Raw genomic sequence first — 17,296 nt, forward strand, 5'->3', positions numbered from 1 at the left:
GAGAATAGAGATGTATCAGATTTAGATATAGATGATCCTAATTTTGAAGATGAAAATGTACCTGACTACTGTCAGAATGAAGAAAGAAGAATAGGTGATCCTGATCCGGACCCTCTTGAAATTACATTTCATAATGTACCCGAGGCAAGCAGTGTACTGGTGAATGGCGCAGAGGAAGAATCAGCTATTGTTGCAGTCGAAGAAATGTATGCTGATGACTTGGAAGATACTTCGAGCGATTTACCTGTGAGTGATTCAACAGATTCTCTTGCTAGTATCCCTGTAACCCAGAAAAGTGACATTATATGGAAGAAACATTCTACATTCACGTCCATAAACCTGCCATTATATGAGAGAAATGATTCTTACACAGAAATATCGCCTGTACCTCAGCCAGTACAATATTTTATGAAATATATTCCTAACGAAATGTTTGAGAAAATGGAACAACAATGTATGCCCTCCAAAAAGGTGATCAGAGGTTTTCCCCAACCAGTGCTAAAGAACTGAAGTCACTCTTTGGATTGCATATCATAACCAGTGACCTGAAATTGGCGAGAGTCTGACTATACTGGGATACTTCCTTGAAAGTTAACATTTTTCCTGAAACAATGACCCACAATAGTTTCTTCAAGCTGTGAACTATCTGGCCCATAGAGAAGGAACTACTGATAAGCTGTGGAAAGTACGTCCTCTATATGATTCAGTTCAAAAGCGGATGAAGGAGTTAGAAATAGAAAGTGATGTGTGTGTAGATGAACAAATTGTACCTTCCAAGGGACAAGTATCGATAAAGCAATATATTAGCGGCAAACCCCACCCATGGGGCATAAAGATTTTCATGCTCTGTGGGAGGAGTGGACTTACATACGATTTCATAATTTATCAGGGTCAGAGTACTGAATTACCTCAAAATGCTCTGTAAAGATTTGGCCAGGGAGCTGTAATTGTATTATGTTTGACTGAATGACTGACACCTGGTAAACAAAGTTTTCTTCGACAATTACTTCACATCATACAGTATAACCTGTTGAAAGTGTTGGGGAAGAAAATGATTGGAGGTACTGGAACTGTACGCATTAGTCGGTTTGCAAATCCACCATTCACATCTGACAAAAACATGATAAAGATGCCAAGGGTCTCAAGTGAAGAAGTTTGCTCAGGGAATGGAGAAGTTGTTCTCGTAATATGGCTCGATAACCGCACAGTTGTCCTAGCATCTAACATCATGGGAACTGGTACTACTGACTCAGTTTGAAGATGGGACAAAACTTCGAAAACCTATATCGATGTACCAAGGCCAGATATAGTAGGTGAATACAATGCATCAATGGGGGGAGTAGATCTCATAGATTTTCTGATAGCTCTCTACAGGATTTGTATCAGATCACGTAAGTGGACCCTCCGCATGATATTTCACTGTGTAGACCTAGCGATCACAAACTTCTGGTTAGAATACAAGAAGGATTGCAAGAAGAGCACCGTGAATTCAAAAGAAGTATTGGACTTGCTTCATTTTCACCAGCAGTTGGCCGAGTCTCTCATAAAAGCTGAGAATCCTGTAAGGAGAAAGAACCGAGGTCGACCATCAAATGAAATTCAGGAAGACGAGCCAGAACCTACACTAAAGCGACCTAAGTGGGAGAAACGCCCAATATCAGAGATGCAATACGACAAAGTGGACCATCTACCGGAACATTCAGCAAAGGAACTTCCAGGAAGATGTAAGAATCGTGAATGCAAAGGGAAAAGCAGGTGGATGTGCTCGAATTGCAACATCTGTCTGTGCTTGTCCAAGGACAGAAACTGCTTCCGTGACTTTCATCGCAAATGATTTGTGATCTATGAATTTAAATGTGAAAAATGGATTATAAATTATATTTTAAAAATTTCGTGTTTTAAATTTCCCTGGTCTTGTATCCAATGTTATATAAGTTCTAAGTTCCAAATAGACAAATTACAGTATTTCAATTTGGGTCAAAATACCATGTCTCCGGAAAGGTATTGGATAAGAATAAACTGAATATTTCAAACCCCCAGTGCAAATGTGTACATTTGTACACATCATACCATTTACAAGCAATGTATCAAATTTTTCAAAAGCTGGTAAAACAAATAATTATAATTAAGACTGTTTACAATTATTGGTCATATAAAATTGGAATGAGACGTTGTGATGTTAAAAGTTATTTTCAATATCATGATTAAACGCTAACGCTAATAACAGAACAAGATAGACACTCTACGGCATTCGATTTATCAACATCATTGAGATTTACCCAACAAATGGGAAGACTACTGTTATAGTGATAAATATTCTAACTAGTACATCGGAAAAATTTTCAACGTATATTCCATTTTAACGTATTCTCACCTGAATGTGTTTTAACCAATTTAACTCAAGAAGAAACACCAAATGTTCATTCCTGACCTAATTTTCTACAATAGGAACATATGTTTTATACATATTTTATTCTTCAAATCTACTTGGTGGTTAATACAACAATAATATTGACTTTCACCAAAATCTTAAAAGAAGAGCATCCATTTCAATTCCAGACGAATGCCGATTAAAATACTTCTCACCAATATATATTTTTTAGACAATATTGTAAAATTGTACTACAATAGTTTTAACTTGTGTCTGTAACATTCACGTCAATCTTTTTAATCATGATATTGAAAATAACTTAACATCACAACATCTCATTCCAATTTTATATGACCAATAATTGTAAACAGTCTTAATTGTAATTATTTGTTTTAAGGTTATCCATTGTGCTGATGATGGCCATTAAGAAGGGCGAAACATGTTCACGATCTTTCTATTTTTTATAATTATTTAACCACAAAATGTGGTATTGTAAATATTGACTAGGTTAACATTAAACGAATATTTTGTAAATTGTATGTAAGTGGTGTGTTCCGAGCTGTCAGTGGAGAGATGGCGTGGGAGGATATCAGTAGATGAATAAGTTTGGGTGGTGTCTTTAAAAGAAGGAAAGATCACAATATGAAGATGAAGTTGGAATTCAAGAGGACAAATTGGGGCAAATATTCATTTATAGGAAGGGGAGTTAGGGATTGGAATAACTTACTGTACCAAGGGAGATGTTCAGTAAATTTCCAATTTCTTTGCAATCGTTTAAGAAAAGGCTAGGAAAACAGCAGACAGGGAATCTGCCACATGGACGATTGCCCTAAATACAGATCAGTAGTGACTGAATATGCAAATCCATTTCTAAAGTAGATGATAAGATACACCCTGCAGAGAATTTCTCCTAATCTGTTTCAAATTACTATCTCAAGAGTGCACTCTCTCCAACGTACAAAATAGTTTTCAATAACTTGCCAAACAGATAATATCTTGCACAATAATATGACAAACCTGTGAAAAAGATGCACTACTGAATTACTCTAAGTCTTACTTGTCGACAGCAACAATAGCAGCTTCTCTAGTAAGTGCCATGAGATCTGCTCCAACAAAGCCAGGTGTGTTCCTTGCAATGACATCAAAGTCAAAGTCAGAAGCTAGTGAAAGTCCAGTACAAAGCACCTTAAGAATCTCGGATCGAGCTTTCTCATCTGGTATTCCAAGACAAACTTCACGATCAAAACGACCAGCACGCCTCAGAGCAGGATCCATGGCCTCCGGACGGTTTGTGGCACCAATAACCAGGACATCTTTTCCACCCACTTGCTGAGATAGATCTGCAATGAAGAACATAGTATAATCTATCTGAATCACTAATTAAAAATTGCTAGATTACTAGAGTTCATTGCATATACAAAGGAGTAATGGGTTGAAGTCTGATGTGTTACTTCTATACATATAAAATAACGAGTTTTGTCTGTACACTGCTCAGAATTTAAAAACAAGGTAGTTCTGTAGCAGTCGTGTCCACAGTAACAAGGAAATACACTTTTTATTTTTCAGTCATTTCTGTCTGTCAATATAAATGGTCCGTTATTGGACATTATAAATTTTCCAGTTAACTCATTCCTGGTTGCCAGCGTTTCACCCCCGTGTACTAAGTTGGGCTTATCAGTTGATACATAGCACACCCACCAAGGCGCATGGCTAGTGTATACAGTGGAGGCCACTGCGTAGACTGCTTGGAGCCACTCACTGGCAATGCCAATGCACATGAGAGACTTTGTTGCATTACCAACTTAGCACGTGGGGCGAAACGCTGGCAACCAGGGATGAGTTAGCTGGAAAATTTATAATGACCAATAATGGACCATTTATATTGGTATTTTACATTTACTCATTCGGGACAAATGTTTCAGGTTCCCTATGGGAATCAACATCTATATCATCTGATGGCAAAGCAGGCATCAATTTTTGGTAATGAGACAAAGTCTCTCAAGTGCATTGGCACTGCCAGTGGCTCCAAATAGTCTATGCAGTGGCCTCCACGGTATGCACTAGCCATGCGTCTTGGTGGATGCCCTATGTACCAACTGATGAGTCCAACTTAGCACACAGGAGTGAAACGCTGGCAACCAGGAATGAGTTAGCTGGAAAATATATAATGTCCAATAACGGACTATTTATACTGGTATTATAAATTTACTCATTCGGGACAAATATTTCAGGTTTCCTATGGGAACCAACATCTATATTTTCTGTCTGTCTGCCATCTGTCTGTCTGTATTCATGTATGCGCGTCACAACATAACGGCTGAAGAGATTTAATGAAAATGGGTATGTTAAGTTGGGGAATGAGTCGCTATAATCTAGGTCATAAATAATGTTATTCACACTGAGTGAAATGGTAGTTCAAAGCTAGGCCTAAAATTTAATTCTCAAATATTTGTTTTATTAGTGGTCCTGTCGATAAATATATACATTTATTTTATTTTATTTTATTTTTTAATGTTATTTGTTCGGGGCGTCGGCATATACAGATCTTTTCCCCCTACTTGCACCATTTGATATGAACCTGCGTGTAATTGGAATTGCGGAAGTGTAGAGTGTTGAATGTGAGGAAAGGAGCGTTAAGGACAGCACAAACACCCAGTCCCCAGGACAGGGATATTAAATTGACAAATACTACATAACTAACGTTATATGGTATTCAATTTCCAATTATTTATGTCTTATACAGTTTTTATTAAATAACACTTGTATGTTTTATTATTTATCCACCTATTCAATACAATACAATTTTTAAAATTAGGACATTGTCCTTATAAAAACTGTGGACATGAAATTAATATATTAGATGGTACATGTTTCGCCTATCAATAGTAGGCATCATCAGCCATATTTTTCACCTTAGGATAAATCACGTACCTGATTGGAAATAATTTATGAATGCAGTTAAAAACTATATCGTTTAAAATGTATTGGAGATTGTTAAACAACTATTACAATATAAAATGTAGTATGCTGTTACTAGACAATATTTGTGATAATATTGGAGTCTAAAAACATAATTATTTGAGGATTATGACATATTAAAAGATATTACAATGAAGATAAAAATCAGAAAACACATTCCATTTAGTTGTCAGATGGCGCATTGAGTAATGGTGATGGTCGTTGGTTCTTGAAGTTAATTAATGTTGATTTTCATTTATTTGCTTATAGATTTTGAAGAATTTTTATATGGCCTAGTTCCTTTTTAGATAATATTAGTTGGAAATGTTGGTGCCGTAGGCTATATTGAAGTCTTTGTAGGTGTCATTAGACCATCTTCTTTGATGTGGTAAGAGTTTGTGATAGGTATGGCTCTTTGCTGTTGGGTGTGTTGAGGTGAGGATATTAGTTGGAAGGGAACGTTGTTGTCATTCGGTGATTAGCCAAAGGTATGACGAGTTCCCTTCGACCACTGAGATGTTAGTTTACGTCAACTCAAGCAAGTCTATAATTACATATTTCCTTGCCGGGCAATTTGAAATATGCGCCAGTGACTTCATGTGAAGTTTAAAGCTATTTTTGTATGTATATATATATATATATATATTAGTAAGAACAACCTAACAGACAGACGGCACTTGATGACCGCAACAAATTTGGAAAAATATTTACTGGCAGTTATTAACTGTGCCTCGAAATGGAAACTGGAGGTTGAATAACATCTGCAGTTTTAACTTTTTTCGGTTTTGTTTCTTTTTCTATGTACAAGAATACATCAAATAAAGATTAAATATTAAGTTACATATTTTTAATTTATTACATATTTAACTACATATTTTGTCAGTTTTAGCTACATAGGTACATATTTCTAATTTTTATATCAGATATAATCCGGGCTCTAATGATAACTAAAAACAGTTGAAACTGGTTAGTACGCCCCTCTTTAGCGTGTTTCCCTGGTTATCACGTCATTATTCCTAAGTCCCAGTTCATGTCCTATTAAACACATGCTAAAGAAACCACGATAGCACATTTATGTCACTCTTTAGTACGTTCATAACTCCCACCATAAGGAATTTAAATTAGCATTCCGGGCCAAGTTTCTTCACGCACGACGCTCCAGCCAGAGCTGGCTTGCTTGGCTACAGCTAGTTGCCTTGGCTACAGGTGGCGTCAGTCCCAAGCCAGCCTTTGCTGTGGTTGTTTGGATGGCGCAACAGTACCTCGTCTGAGCGTTGTTTCTTAATCTTGGTGCTTAATTTTCATTCGCAAGTGAATAGTATAATGTATTAAATTAGGCCTACTGTACATACATATACAGCTGACGTGTAGCGCTTATCTTTACGCTAAATTAGGCCTATTGTACTTGAACATAGGACTTGTGGTTTGCAAGACATTAAGTTATGGAGAAGAAGAAAGCTAGACAGTTGACCAATGGGGTAGTCTTGGTAGGTGTGCTATTAGCATACTGGGGCGAAATGCTGGCAACCAGGAATGAGTTAGCTGAAAAATGTATAATGTCAATAATGGACCAACTATACTGTATTATAAATTTACTCATTCGTAACAAATATTTCAGTTTCCCTATGGGAATCGCGTGGTGTAGGGGTAGCATGCCTGCCTCTTACTGACCAGGTCAGGGATTTTTACCTGGACCTGAGGGCTGGTACGAGGTCCTCTCAGCCTACGTGATTAGAATTGAGGAGCTATCTGATGCTGAGACAGCAGCCCCGGTCTAGAAAGCCAAGAATAACGGCCAAGAGGATTCGTTGTGCTAACGACACGACACCTTGTTTTCTGCAGGCCTTCGGGCTGAGCAGCGGTCGCTTGATAGGCCAAGGCCCTTCAAGGGCTGTAGCGCCATTGGGTTGGTTTGTTTGTTTTGCTATGGGAATCAACATCTTTATCAAAATTAAAGTTTATTGAGAAATGGATGCTCACACATGAAACGTGTGCAAATTGCCCGGATGCTGGACATTCCTACGATAACTTTAAATGCGATTGTAAGCAACCACAAGAAGATTGAGGACGCTTGTCTGGCAGGAGGAAGCAGCCAAATTAAACGCGTCCGTAAAAGCCAGTTTCCAGCTTTAGAAGATGTTCTGGTGAACTGGTTCAAACAAGCTCGGGCTTCAAATATTCATATTGATGGAACATTTATTCAGGCGAAGGCATCAAATTTAGCTGCCAAAATGGGATTCTGTAACTTCAAGATGTCTAATGGATGGCTTGAAGGTTTTAAAAAAAGGAATGAACTTTCATATAAATACGTCCATGGAGAGGCTGCCAGTGTCAATATCGATACTGTTCAGACTTGGAGAGATACGACACATTGCAAGTAATCAGCTTAATTTTCCGTATCAGATTCTAATCACAGAGGCTTACAAGTGGTACAGATCAATTGATCAAAAAGGTGGAAGATTTTCAATTGTCTCTGAGATATGACACAGCTGGAAATCTTAAAGGACTATAGCCCTGATGTTTTTAATGCAGATGAACCTGGGCTATTTTTCCAGCTTCTTCCTGATGAAACGTGTCAAGGGTGAGAAATGCCATGGGCGTGAACTTAGTAAAGAGAGACTGACAGTGCTATTATGCTGCAATGAGAGTGGTACAGAGAAATTGACGCCGCTTGTAATAGGGAAGTGGAAGAATCCGCGCAGTTTTAGGAATGTGCGTACCTTTCCTTGCCAGTACACAGCGAATACCAACACTTGGATGACATTGATTTTTTAAAACTTCTTGTGATCATTTGATGCCAAAATGGGAGTGCGGCAGAGGAAAATAGTGTTGCTCATTGAATGCTGTGCCGCGCACCCAGTTGACACATCTTGTTTAAGAAATGTATGTGTACTGTTTCTTCCCGCGAACTGTACAAGCCATCTCCAACCACTGGACGAGGGCATCATCCAGTGTGTGAAGCATAAATATAGAAAGATTTTCGTGCAGAAGAGATTTGCATTCCTGGAAACAGCTTCATGTAAAATCACAATTCTCGATGCCATGCATTTCTTAAAATCTGCTTGGACATCAGTAAATGAGACCGCAGTTTGAAACTGTTGTCACACAGCGGGTTTCGTTCGTTCAACAACTGATGACGTTTCAATGGAAATAATAGAAAGCACTGATGATCTAGATGAAGAATGTGACCAGCTTGAGACAGATGAAGACGTGAATTTTGCTGCGTATGTTGAATGTGATGACGTTGCCACCTGCAAAGAGCAGACGGTAGACGAAATTCATGAACAGCTGATGATTGACAAAGGCAGTAATGAGCAAGAACCCGAGTACGAGAATGAACCGAGAAGATCTGTGCAGCAGTACTAAAGCATTCAGCAGCAGCAGAAGCTATGGACATAGTGCGGTGTTATGTATTATGTAAGATACTCTGTGGAATTTTAAAGATGTGTTGGTTTATTCTGAATCAAATTCTTGACTATCTTTGTACATTTTTAATTTTTTATGCAAATACGAACATATTGTTTTACGATGTTGGTGTTCTTTAAATGTATTATTTCTTTATTCATTTTACTAATTATAATTGTAAGCACTTTTTTCATTTTTATCATAATTATTTTTACATTTAAACCTAACTGTTACGTTAAATAGCATAATTTTTTAGCACTCTTCCTTTTATAACTCCCTCCCCCCAACCTCGGTCCCCACAAAAACGTCCTAACCAGTTTTGACTGTACTGGAGTGCTGTGTTTCGTCAATTTTAATACTTATATGTAACTATTGGGAGAACATTTTTCATATTATAATGAAGTTGATGAATTAACTGACAGCGATACTATGGAAATGGTGATGCAGGGGGAAGTAAAAGAAGAGGAGGTAAGCTTAGATGACAGAAAAAAATCTCTTCCCATATTTGGAAGGGTTTGAGACTACTGAGGCAACACTGCAATACATTCGAGAGCAGGAGGAAGTAACACCAGTTGATATCATCTGCTTGCTTAAGTGGAGGGATATTGCATTGTGGAAGAGGGCTAAAGCAGGGAAGCAGTCATCTATCACAGACTTTTTTTAAAACCTCAAACCTGTAAGTTTCTAGGTTTATGTAAGACCTGCCTTTTCACATGTGTGTAATGATTAGGCCTATGTTTTCCGTTTATGTCTTATTTAAAAGTGTTATTCATATGTACCTTACAATGCAGATCATTTTATGTTTCCTGTAGTAATTTTTGAAACTGCAGTACACTACATGCAAACAAAACAAACACTTAAAACTAGCACATGTTATGTATGAAGTAAGAAACTATTAATAAAATTGGGTTTTGATATAAAATGAGGTTTAATGTTAAAAATTTCATGATTGTTCCATTTTGAATAGAGAAATACACAATATTAAATAGAAGGAAGGATCCAAGTTTCAATACTCTGTTATTAAGTTGAACCAAATAGAAGTTGCAACCTGTTTTTTTAGGACAAGTTTGAACACATTTGAAGTGTCATCATCAGCCAATTAGCAAAGCAATGCAAAACTTAAGTCACAAAGATCTAAAAACACATAACACAATGTTCACAGACAAAAAGAGTACACTTTGACTACTAGAGTGCTGTGTTTTGTTAATTTTAATACTTATGTGTAACTATTGGGAGTATGCTTTTTGTCTGTGAACATTGTGTTATGTGTTTTTAGATCTTTATGACTTATTTTTTACACTGCTCTTCTAACTGGCTGATGATGACACTTCAAATGTGTTGAAACTGGTCCTAAATGAACAGGTTGTAACTTCTATTTGGTTCAACTTAATAACAGAGTATTGAAACATGGATCCTTCCTTCTATTTAATATTGTATATAAAAAGAGGTGTTTTTAATGCAGACATGCCAACTTTCAAAAGTGAAAAATCAGGGGAAATTTCGCAGCAAATCGCGACGTATTACAACACATCACTGATGGCAGAACATGTACAAATTCATTACAATTCAATACATTAACAATTCTATTTGCCCATATATATATTTTTCATCATTTACATGTGAATACTAAATACTGGACATACCTGAACTGTAAGAACATGTGACTTCTCATTCTTCAACATGGTGATCCCATTACGACTAATTGTTGTTCAATACACCAGTAGCTGACTTAGCCCTCTTCAGAAACTCTGAACTAAATTTTTGCTCAAAGCACTTGCCTTGCTGAACTGATTTCAAGGTTAAAAGTTTCTCCAAAGTTTGTTCAGACAGCAAGGATCGGAACTGTGTTTTTGTCTTTGTGACTCTGCTAAAAATCCTTTCACATTCTGCACTGCTATGTGGAATTGATAAAATAGCAAGCATCACCTTAGAAAGTCTGTCATATTTAAGTACACCATCCGCTGATTTCATCTGACCTACCAATGCCCATTGAACATCAATTCTTCCTTTTGCAGGGTCTGTTTCTTCGAGCTGAAAGTTACAGAACTGGGAGTGCAGAATATCAGTTTATTTATCCAAATGTTCCATTTCACTAGTCAAAATGTTCAGACACTTGTTAATGAAAAATCTAAGGCTAGAAAATGATGCTTTACTTATAGCAGAAATATTTGCAACTTCTGCATTAATTAATTAAAACTTCATCTTTGAATGGAAATTTGTGTACCATGTAGTCACACGATGAAGAGAAACACTTTCTAACAGAAAGAATATGCACTTTTCGTCAGACTTCAAGGTGTTCACTAAAACAAACGTAGAGTTCCCTATCATCAGATCACAATCATCCTTTTAATTTGCTGGAGTATGATAATCTACATCAAGGAGAGAGGAGGATCTTTTAATAACGTCTGGTTCACAAAACTTGCTATCACATTCTTCAATAGCTCCTCCAAAACTGACCCAATAAGTGGATGTGCGGCATACTTGACTGAAGAGCTACGTTTGGGTTCTCAAAGATACATTTTATTTCAATGTATACAAATTTTTATCCAGTTTATTCAGATAGAAACGAGACTATCAAGCCCAAGAACATTCTTGAAATGCCAATTGTTTCATATCGTTATAAGTGTTCAAGTCGTATTTGTACATTTTCAACCAGTGCATGTTTCCAGTGTTCCCTGTTCCATGAACACAAGACAGTTTAAGCCAGAACTAAGAACTTTTTAAGTTCCAAGTACAGATTACCATGTGTACGTTACATTTCAAGGGAATATTTTGCAACCCACTGATGTGTTTCCAGGCAATAGCCTTTAGGTATATATTTTTTTATTATCATGATTGTTATCAGATTCCCCTCGATTTGATTTTCAACAAGAACTGATGATGACTCCAAGGGAGTCGAAACCGGTCTTCTTATAAATTAATATATTTTACAATGTGTTTAATGGTGGAACATCCCTCAAACTTTATCTTATTAGTTAGTCAACACGGAAATGAAGATCATAACCTACGACGATCACACTGACTCACAGAGGTCCTATAAAGTGATGCCAGGATAGGAGAGGAAAGGACTGGGAAGGAAGAGATTGTGACTTTAATTAAGGCCCTAGCATTTGGCTGGTGTGAAAATGGGAAATCAGAGAAAACAATCTTCAGGGCTGCAGGCAGTGGTGTTCGAACCGCAAATGCAATTATGCCTTGAAACGCATTAGTAACATAGTAATTTAAATAAATTAATACTACAATTCAAGATTTCTGTGAATTGTTTTCCTGAATATGGAAGTGAAAACATCCACAGAATCCATTAAGACTTTTGTTGTAACATAATACAAAATATTTTTCCTCACCATCCAAACATGAAAGTAGTTGAGCCACAATTCTTCTCTCCATTTCCCTCTGTGCTGTGTGACGGTTTGGAGTGATGGCATCAATCTCATCAATAAACAGTATGCAAGGAGCAACTGATGCAGCTTGGTCGAACAAATCTCGAATTCTCTCCTCTGATTCACCTGACACACCGGCCACGAGTTCGGGTGCTGCTACCTTCACCAATGGCACAGCCAGCTCCTAATGTACAAATGAACAATTAAAAGAGAACAAGGAATTTTTTTGAAAAAGGCATGGTAGATGAGAGAGAGAGAGAGAGAGAGAGAGAGAGTTAGAGAAAATCACAAGTAAACTAGCAGATCATTTTTTTTTAATACCTCTACCAAAAGGCTGAATTAATCCTGGACTGTATTTCAGAACAGAAAATGGAACATTATACCAAAGGAAGAATTTCAGTGCTCATTTAATACATTAGAATATTTTAATATTATGTTATAAAATCTAACTAAGTATTGTCCTTGTAGCCAAAATTTAAATTTTATTGTAATCAATTTTGTTGATGCATGCATTCAAGCAATGCGGTGCTATTGGTCACAGTCACAGTGTTGTCACTATTGCCATGTTGTTCTCTCTTCTCATCAGACCTTTTACTATGACTGACATGTTCATAGCCACATGTATGACATCTCTGTCATGTATTGGAAGCCGTTTTGCAAGGGTCAATCTTCAACCTTCCTTCGATATTGCCCTCATCAACATTTTCCAATTCTTCCACAACGGAGTAAAGTTTTGGTTTTGAAAGCAACAAACTCATCAACTCTGTTCAGATGGCTTGGTAGGCCTGATACTGTAGAGGATTTTCTGTCAGGGTAATCTTTCGTACCCTTTAGCAGTCCCTTGCCACAACTGCAGGGCAGCAGTATTTTAGTGAATTTGTGCGTCATTTCCTATACAAAGTCTTCTAAAGAAGAACTCCGCCCTACACGTAAATTTACGGATATAGCTCCTGTGCCTGAGATGATAAAAATACATTATCACTACTATGAAATGCATTTGCCATGAAAATTAGCAAGCAGGTCAATTTACATGACAGATATTTCATTAATCTGAAATTGCAATAGACTTGATTCACTGTAGATCGGAAAATTTGTTGTCTCTTGCATCACTAGAATCCTCTCCTAAATTACAAATTCATCGCACTCCATTTCTAGAACACTTCACTTCTCACATACGGTCTCTTTTTACTCGGATAGTAATATGACCAGTGATGGATAATTCTTTTTGTGCAATGTAAACACTTGAAACAGACACACTGGCGCATTTGGACGTTAGTTTTGCGATACAGTAAAACCTTGTTAATTCAAAGTCTTTGGAACACAGAAATTAGACTTCGAATACCGTGATTTTGAATTAACCATCAACTTGTAATTAAGAAATGCCAACCCTCACCGCATTTAAAAATACTCTAATACCTATTACTGCAAGCAATTAACATTGATTCACAGTTTAAAACTTTCAAATGCCATGAAAAAACTATTTCTGAAATGTATCCAACAAGGTGCATTTATATTCAAACAACACACTTGGATAAATCAGTGGCAAACATGACCTTGCGTAATGGGAGAAGAAAAAAAAACACAAGGATAAAGACGAATTATGCTGGCTCCCCTTCTCCTCGCAAGTGCTTTTTTTTTTTTTTTTTTTTCGGTTTACTGTACTGTTTGCAGTTTTAGATGCCTTGTACTTGCACAGAAAGTGTGTGATGCCCTTAAACATCGTGGCTTATCAAACTTTCATATGACAAGGGGAGGAAGTCCTTTGCTTCTGTCTCATTGCAACAGGGATAGTACCACAAGTATGTTTGGGCTCGGCATTAATAAAAGGCAGAATGGACCAGACTAAGGGACACGTTGGTGAAGGAAGCACTGAAGTTTGTGGAAAGACAAGTATGAAAACAAGGGAGAAGGAAACACCTTTGTGGAATGAAAGAGTAAGAGCAGCGATCAGGGAAAGAAATCTCTTGCGGAAAGAAAGAGATCGGGAGAAAAATAAACTGGATCTTACTAGAGATGAGGCAAAGACCAGAAACCTTGAACAATTATACCAAAACAAGAAACTGGACGTTAAAAGAACAGTTACAGAAGAATTTTTTTTGTGCTATTGGTTTTACGTCGCACCGATACAGATAGGTCTTATGGCGACGATGGGATAGGAAAGGGCTAGGAGTGGGGAGGAAGCGGCCATGACCTCCATTAAGGTACAACCCGAGCATTTGCCTGGCATGAAAATGGGAAACCACAGAAAACCATCTTCAGGGCTGCCAACAGTGGGATTCAAACCCACTATCTGCCGGATGCAAGCTCACAGCTGCGCACCCCTAACCGCACGGTCAACTCGCCCGGTACTACAGATAAAAAGACCAAGGCATGGAATATATTCACTCAGAAACTGGAGGAAGACAGCAGAAGCAATAAGAAACTACTGTATAGTGTTATCACAGGTAAAAGGAAGCCAATGACTACCATAAAGGCACTTGAAGATGAAAATGGATATCTGGTTAGCATAGAAAGTGACATGAGAGAAGTCCTGGAGAACCATTTTGACCACCTACTGAACAGACCAGTTCAAGGAAAAAAAAATATAGAACTGGAAATCCAAGCCTACAATGAGGAACCTCCCATCACCTGGACAGAAACTGATACAGCCTTAAAATCTATGCCTAAAGAGAAATCTTCAGGTGCAGATGAAGTGAATGCAGACATGATAAAGGCAGCAGGCATCCAGGGTATACAGTGGCTGCACAGAGTACTAAATGCCGTATGGACAGACAAAAAAATACCTGCAGATTGGAGCAAGGATGTTGTAATTCCCCTGTTTAAGAAAGGCAGCAGATGGAAACCCACCAATTATAGAAGAATAACACTGCTGTCTCAGGGGCTAAAAATTCTAGAGATCATAGAAAGGAGATTGAGAATGATCACTGAACCACAGTTAGAGGAGGAGCAATATGGATTCAGAAGTAACCGATCGACAATGGATCTCATTTTTAGCTCCCGCATGCTGATGGAAAAGTACTGGGAGAAAGGCAAGAACCTGTTCACTGTATTCCTGGATATAGAAAAGGCCTATGATACTGTTATAAGAGATGAGATCTGGGAGTGCCTGAGGAAAAGAAATGTGCCTGAAGGACTGGTAAGGAAAATTCAGATGATGTACAAAGACCGTACTAGCTATGTACAAATTTGGGAAGGTCGATCATCATGGTTTCAGACCGAGAGTGGAGTTCAGCAAGAAAGTGCACTGCCCCACTACTGTTCACCACCGTCATGAACAATATATGAAGAACATCAAGGAAAAGTTAGGTGAACTGAATGCAGTGGCCTTTCCTGATCATATCATGATTTGAGGTGAAACAGAAGAGGAAGTACAGACCAGACTCAACGTATGGAAATCCCAGTTCCAGGAATAAAACCTCAACATCAGCGAGACCAAGACAGTGGTGATGGCAGTCAACAGAGAATGGCATCCAACAAGTGTAAAACTAGGATACCACCAGGTAGAGTGTGTGGATAGTTTTCCTTACTTTGGAAGTCTAATCTCCAGTGATAATTTGATCAGAAAGGAAATTGGAAACAGAGTGCAAAAGGGATCAGAATTCTAACAACAAGTAAGAACACTTTTATGGGATGGCATGATTCCAAAACTGGCCAAACTGATGATGTTTAGCAGCTATTTAATACCAATATTGACCTACGGTATTGAAGCATTCACCCTCACAAAAAGAGATTCATCAAGACTGCAAGCATCAGAGATGAAATTTCTTAGATCCACTATCCAGAAGACCAAGATGGATAAGTTAAAAAATGAGGACGTGAGGAAAGAAGCCGGAATAAACACATCCCTATTACGCAGAATCAGCACATCCAAAGTACGGTGGTGCGGGCATGTGATGAGGATGGAGCCTACAAGAACAGGAAAGATAGGGCTGACCAGGAGGGGAGGGGATCAAATGAGGTGGGTAGGGTTGAGGCTCTGGTCATGGGGGATTCCATTGTTAGACACGTGGGGAAAGTGTGTGGAGGAAAGGGAACCAGGGTAGAATATTATCCAGGAATTAGGTTGAGGCAGATGTTGAGGAAAGTAGAAGAGAGGGAGGAGGGGAAGGAGAAGGTGATAGTGTTTCACGTTGGTACCAACGTAATTCTTTGCAGTTTTAGGAAGACATGTAATGGAGGATGGACAGAAGGAGAACGGAGATTGTTATTAGTGGAATACTGTGTAGGAGGGATACTGACTGGAGGGTGATTGGGGATTTAAATGAGACTATGGAGTGGGTATGTGGGAAACTAGGAGTGAAATTTCTAGATCCTAATGGGTGGGTAGGAGATAGGGATCTGCGCTCAGATGGCCTTCGTTTAAACCGCAGTGATACGTATAAGTTAGGAAATTTGTTTGGAAGGGTAATAGGGAGGTACATTCAGGGAAACGGGATGGCCTAGGGAGTGGTGATAAGGGAACATGGAACTGGAAATCAAGTAGGGATGACATAAAATTGTTAGTGTTGAACTGTAGAAGTATTGTAAAGAAAGGAATAGAATTAAGTAATTTAATAGATATATATTTACCAGATATTGTAATAGGAGTTGAATCATGGCTGAGAAATGATATAATGGATGCAGAAATTTTCTCACGGCACTGGAGTGTGTATCGTAGAGATAGGATAGGAATGGTGGAAGGGGGAGTGTAAAGCACATCGAGCCAATGGTGGAGGTGTGTGTAGATCGGAAACTACCTAAACAGTTAGATAGATGATTTATTTCTTTTAACGCAGAGATGAATTGAGTTGAAGTTCTTAAAGAATATAATGAGTAGGAAAATGGTAAGCTAGGAGCCGTATGTCGTAGGCTCTAGGGAGGTATTGTCTTAGCCCGTGAGTTGTTATTTAAGAGTATTCAAGAAGAAGGACCAAATAATCAGAGTTCAGATTTATGAATGCAAACTTAAGAGAGCAGTTTTATGATTTCATACTCACGCTAGAGTTTATTTGGAAGACATATAAGCAAAGATATGCTCAGATTTATATTCACAATCTGACTTTATCCCATGTAATTATTATTACGCTTCATTCTAGCAAACTAAACGTTTTTATCACACAGAATTGACTTAAATGTGGTGAGAATAATTAATGTAATTATCGTGACAGTATTCACATCAACAGAAAGGAGTATTTAAATGGAG

General features: G+C 37.9%; 1 protein-coding gene across 2 annotated transcripts in view; it reads right to left on the bottom strand.

Moving 5' to 3' along the window:
- The window catches only part of smid (nuclear valosin-containing protein-like smid), a 274,423-nt gene that overhangs the window by 94,702 nt on the left and 162,425 nt on the right, over positions 1-17,296 (bottom strand). For both annotated transcript variants that reach the window (XR_010861817.2, XM_067159588.2), the window contains exons 8-9: positions 12,079-12,298; positions 3,429-3,711 (exon numbers count right to left, since the gene is read on the bottom strand). Coding sequence is in view for 1 of the 2 variants with exons in the window: in XM_067159588.2 (XP_067015689.2) it covers positions 3,429-3,711; positions 12,079-12,298 (503 nt within the window). In the remaining variant the exon portion in view is untranslated. The remainder of the gene's footprint in view (positions 1-3,428; positions 3,712-12,078; positions 12,299-17,296) is intronic.

The sequence above is a fragment of the Anabrus simplex genome, chromosome 1, assembly GCF_040414725.1.
Source record: "Anabrus simplex isolate iqAnaSimp1 chromosome 1, ASM4041472v1, whole genome shotgun sequence".
NCBI lineage: Eukaryota > Metazoa > Arthropoda > Insecta > Orthoptera > Tettigoniidae > Anabrus > Anabrus simplex.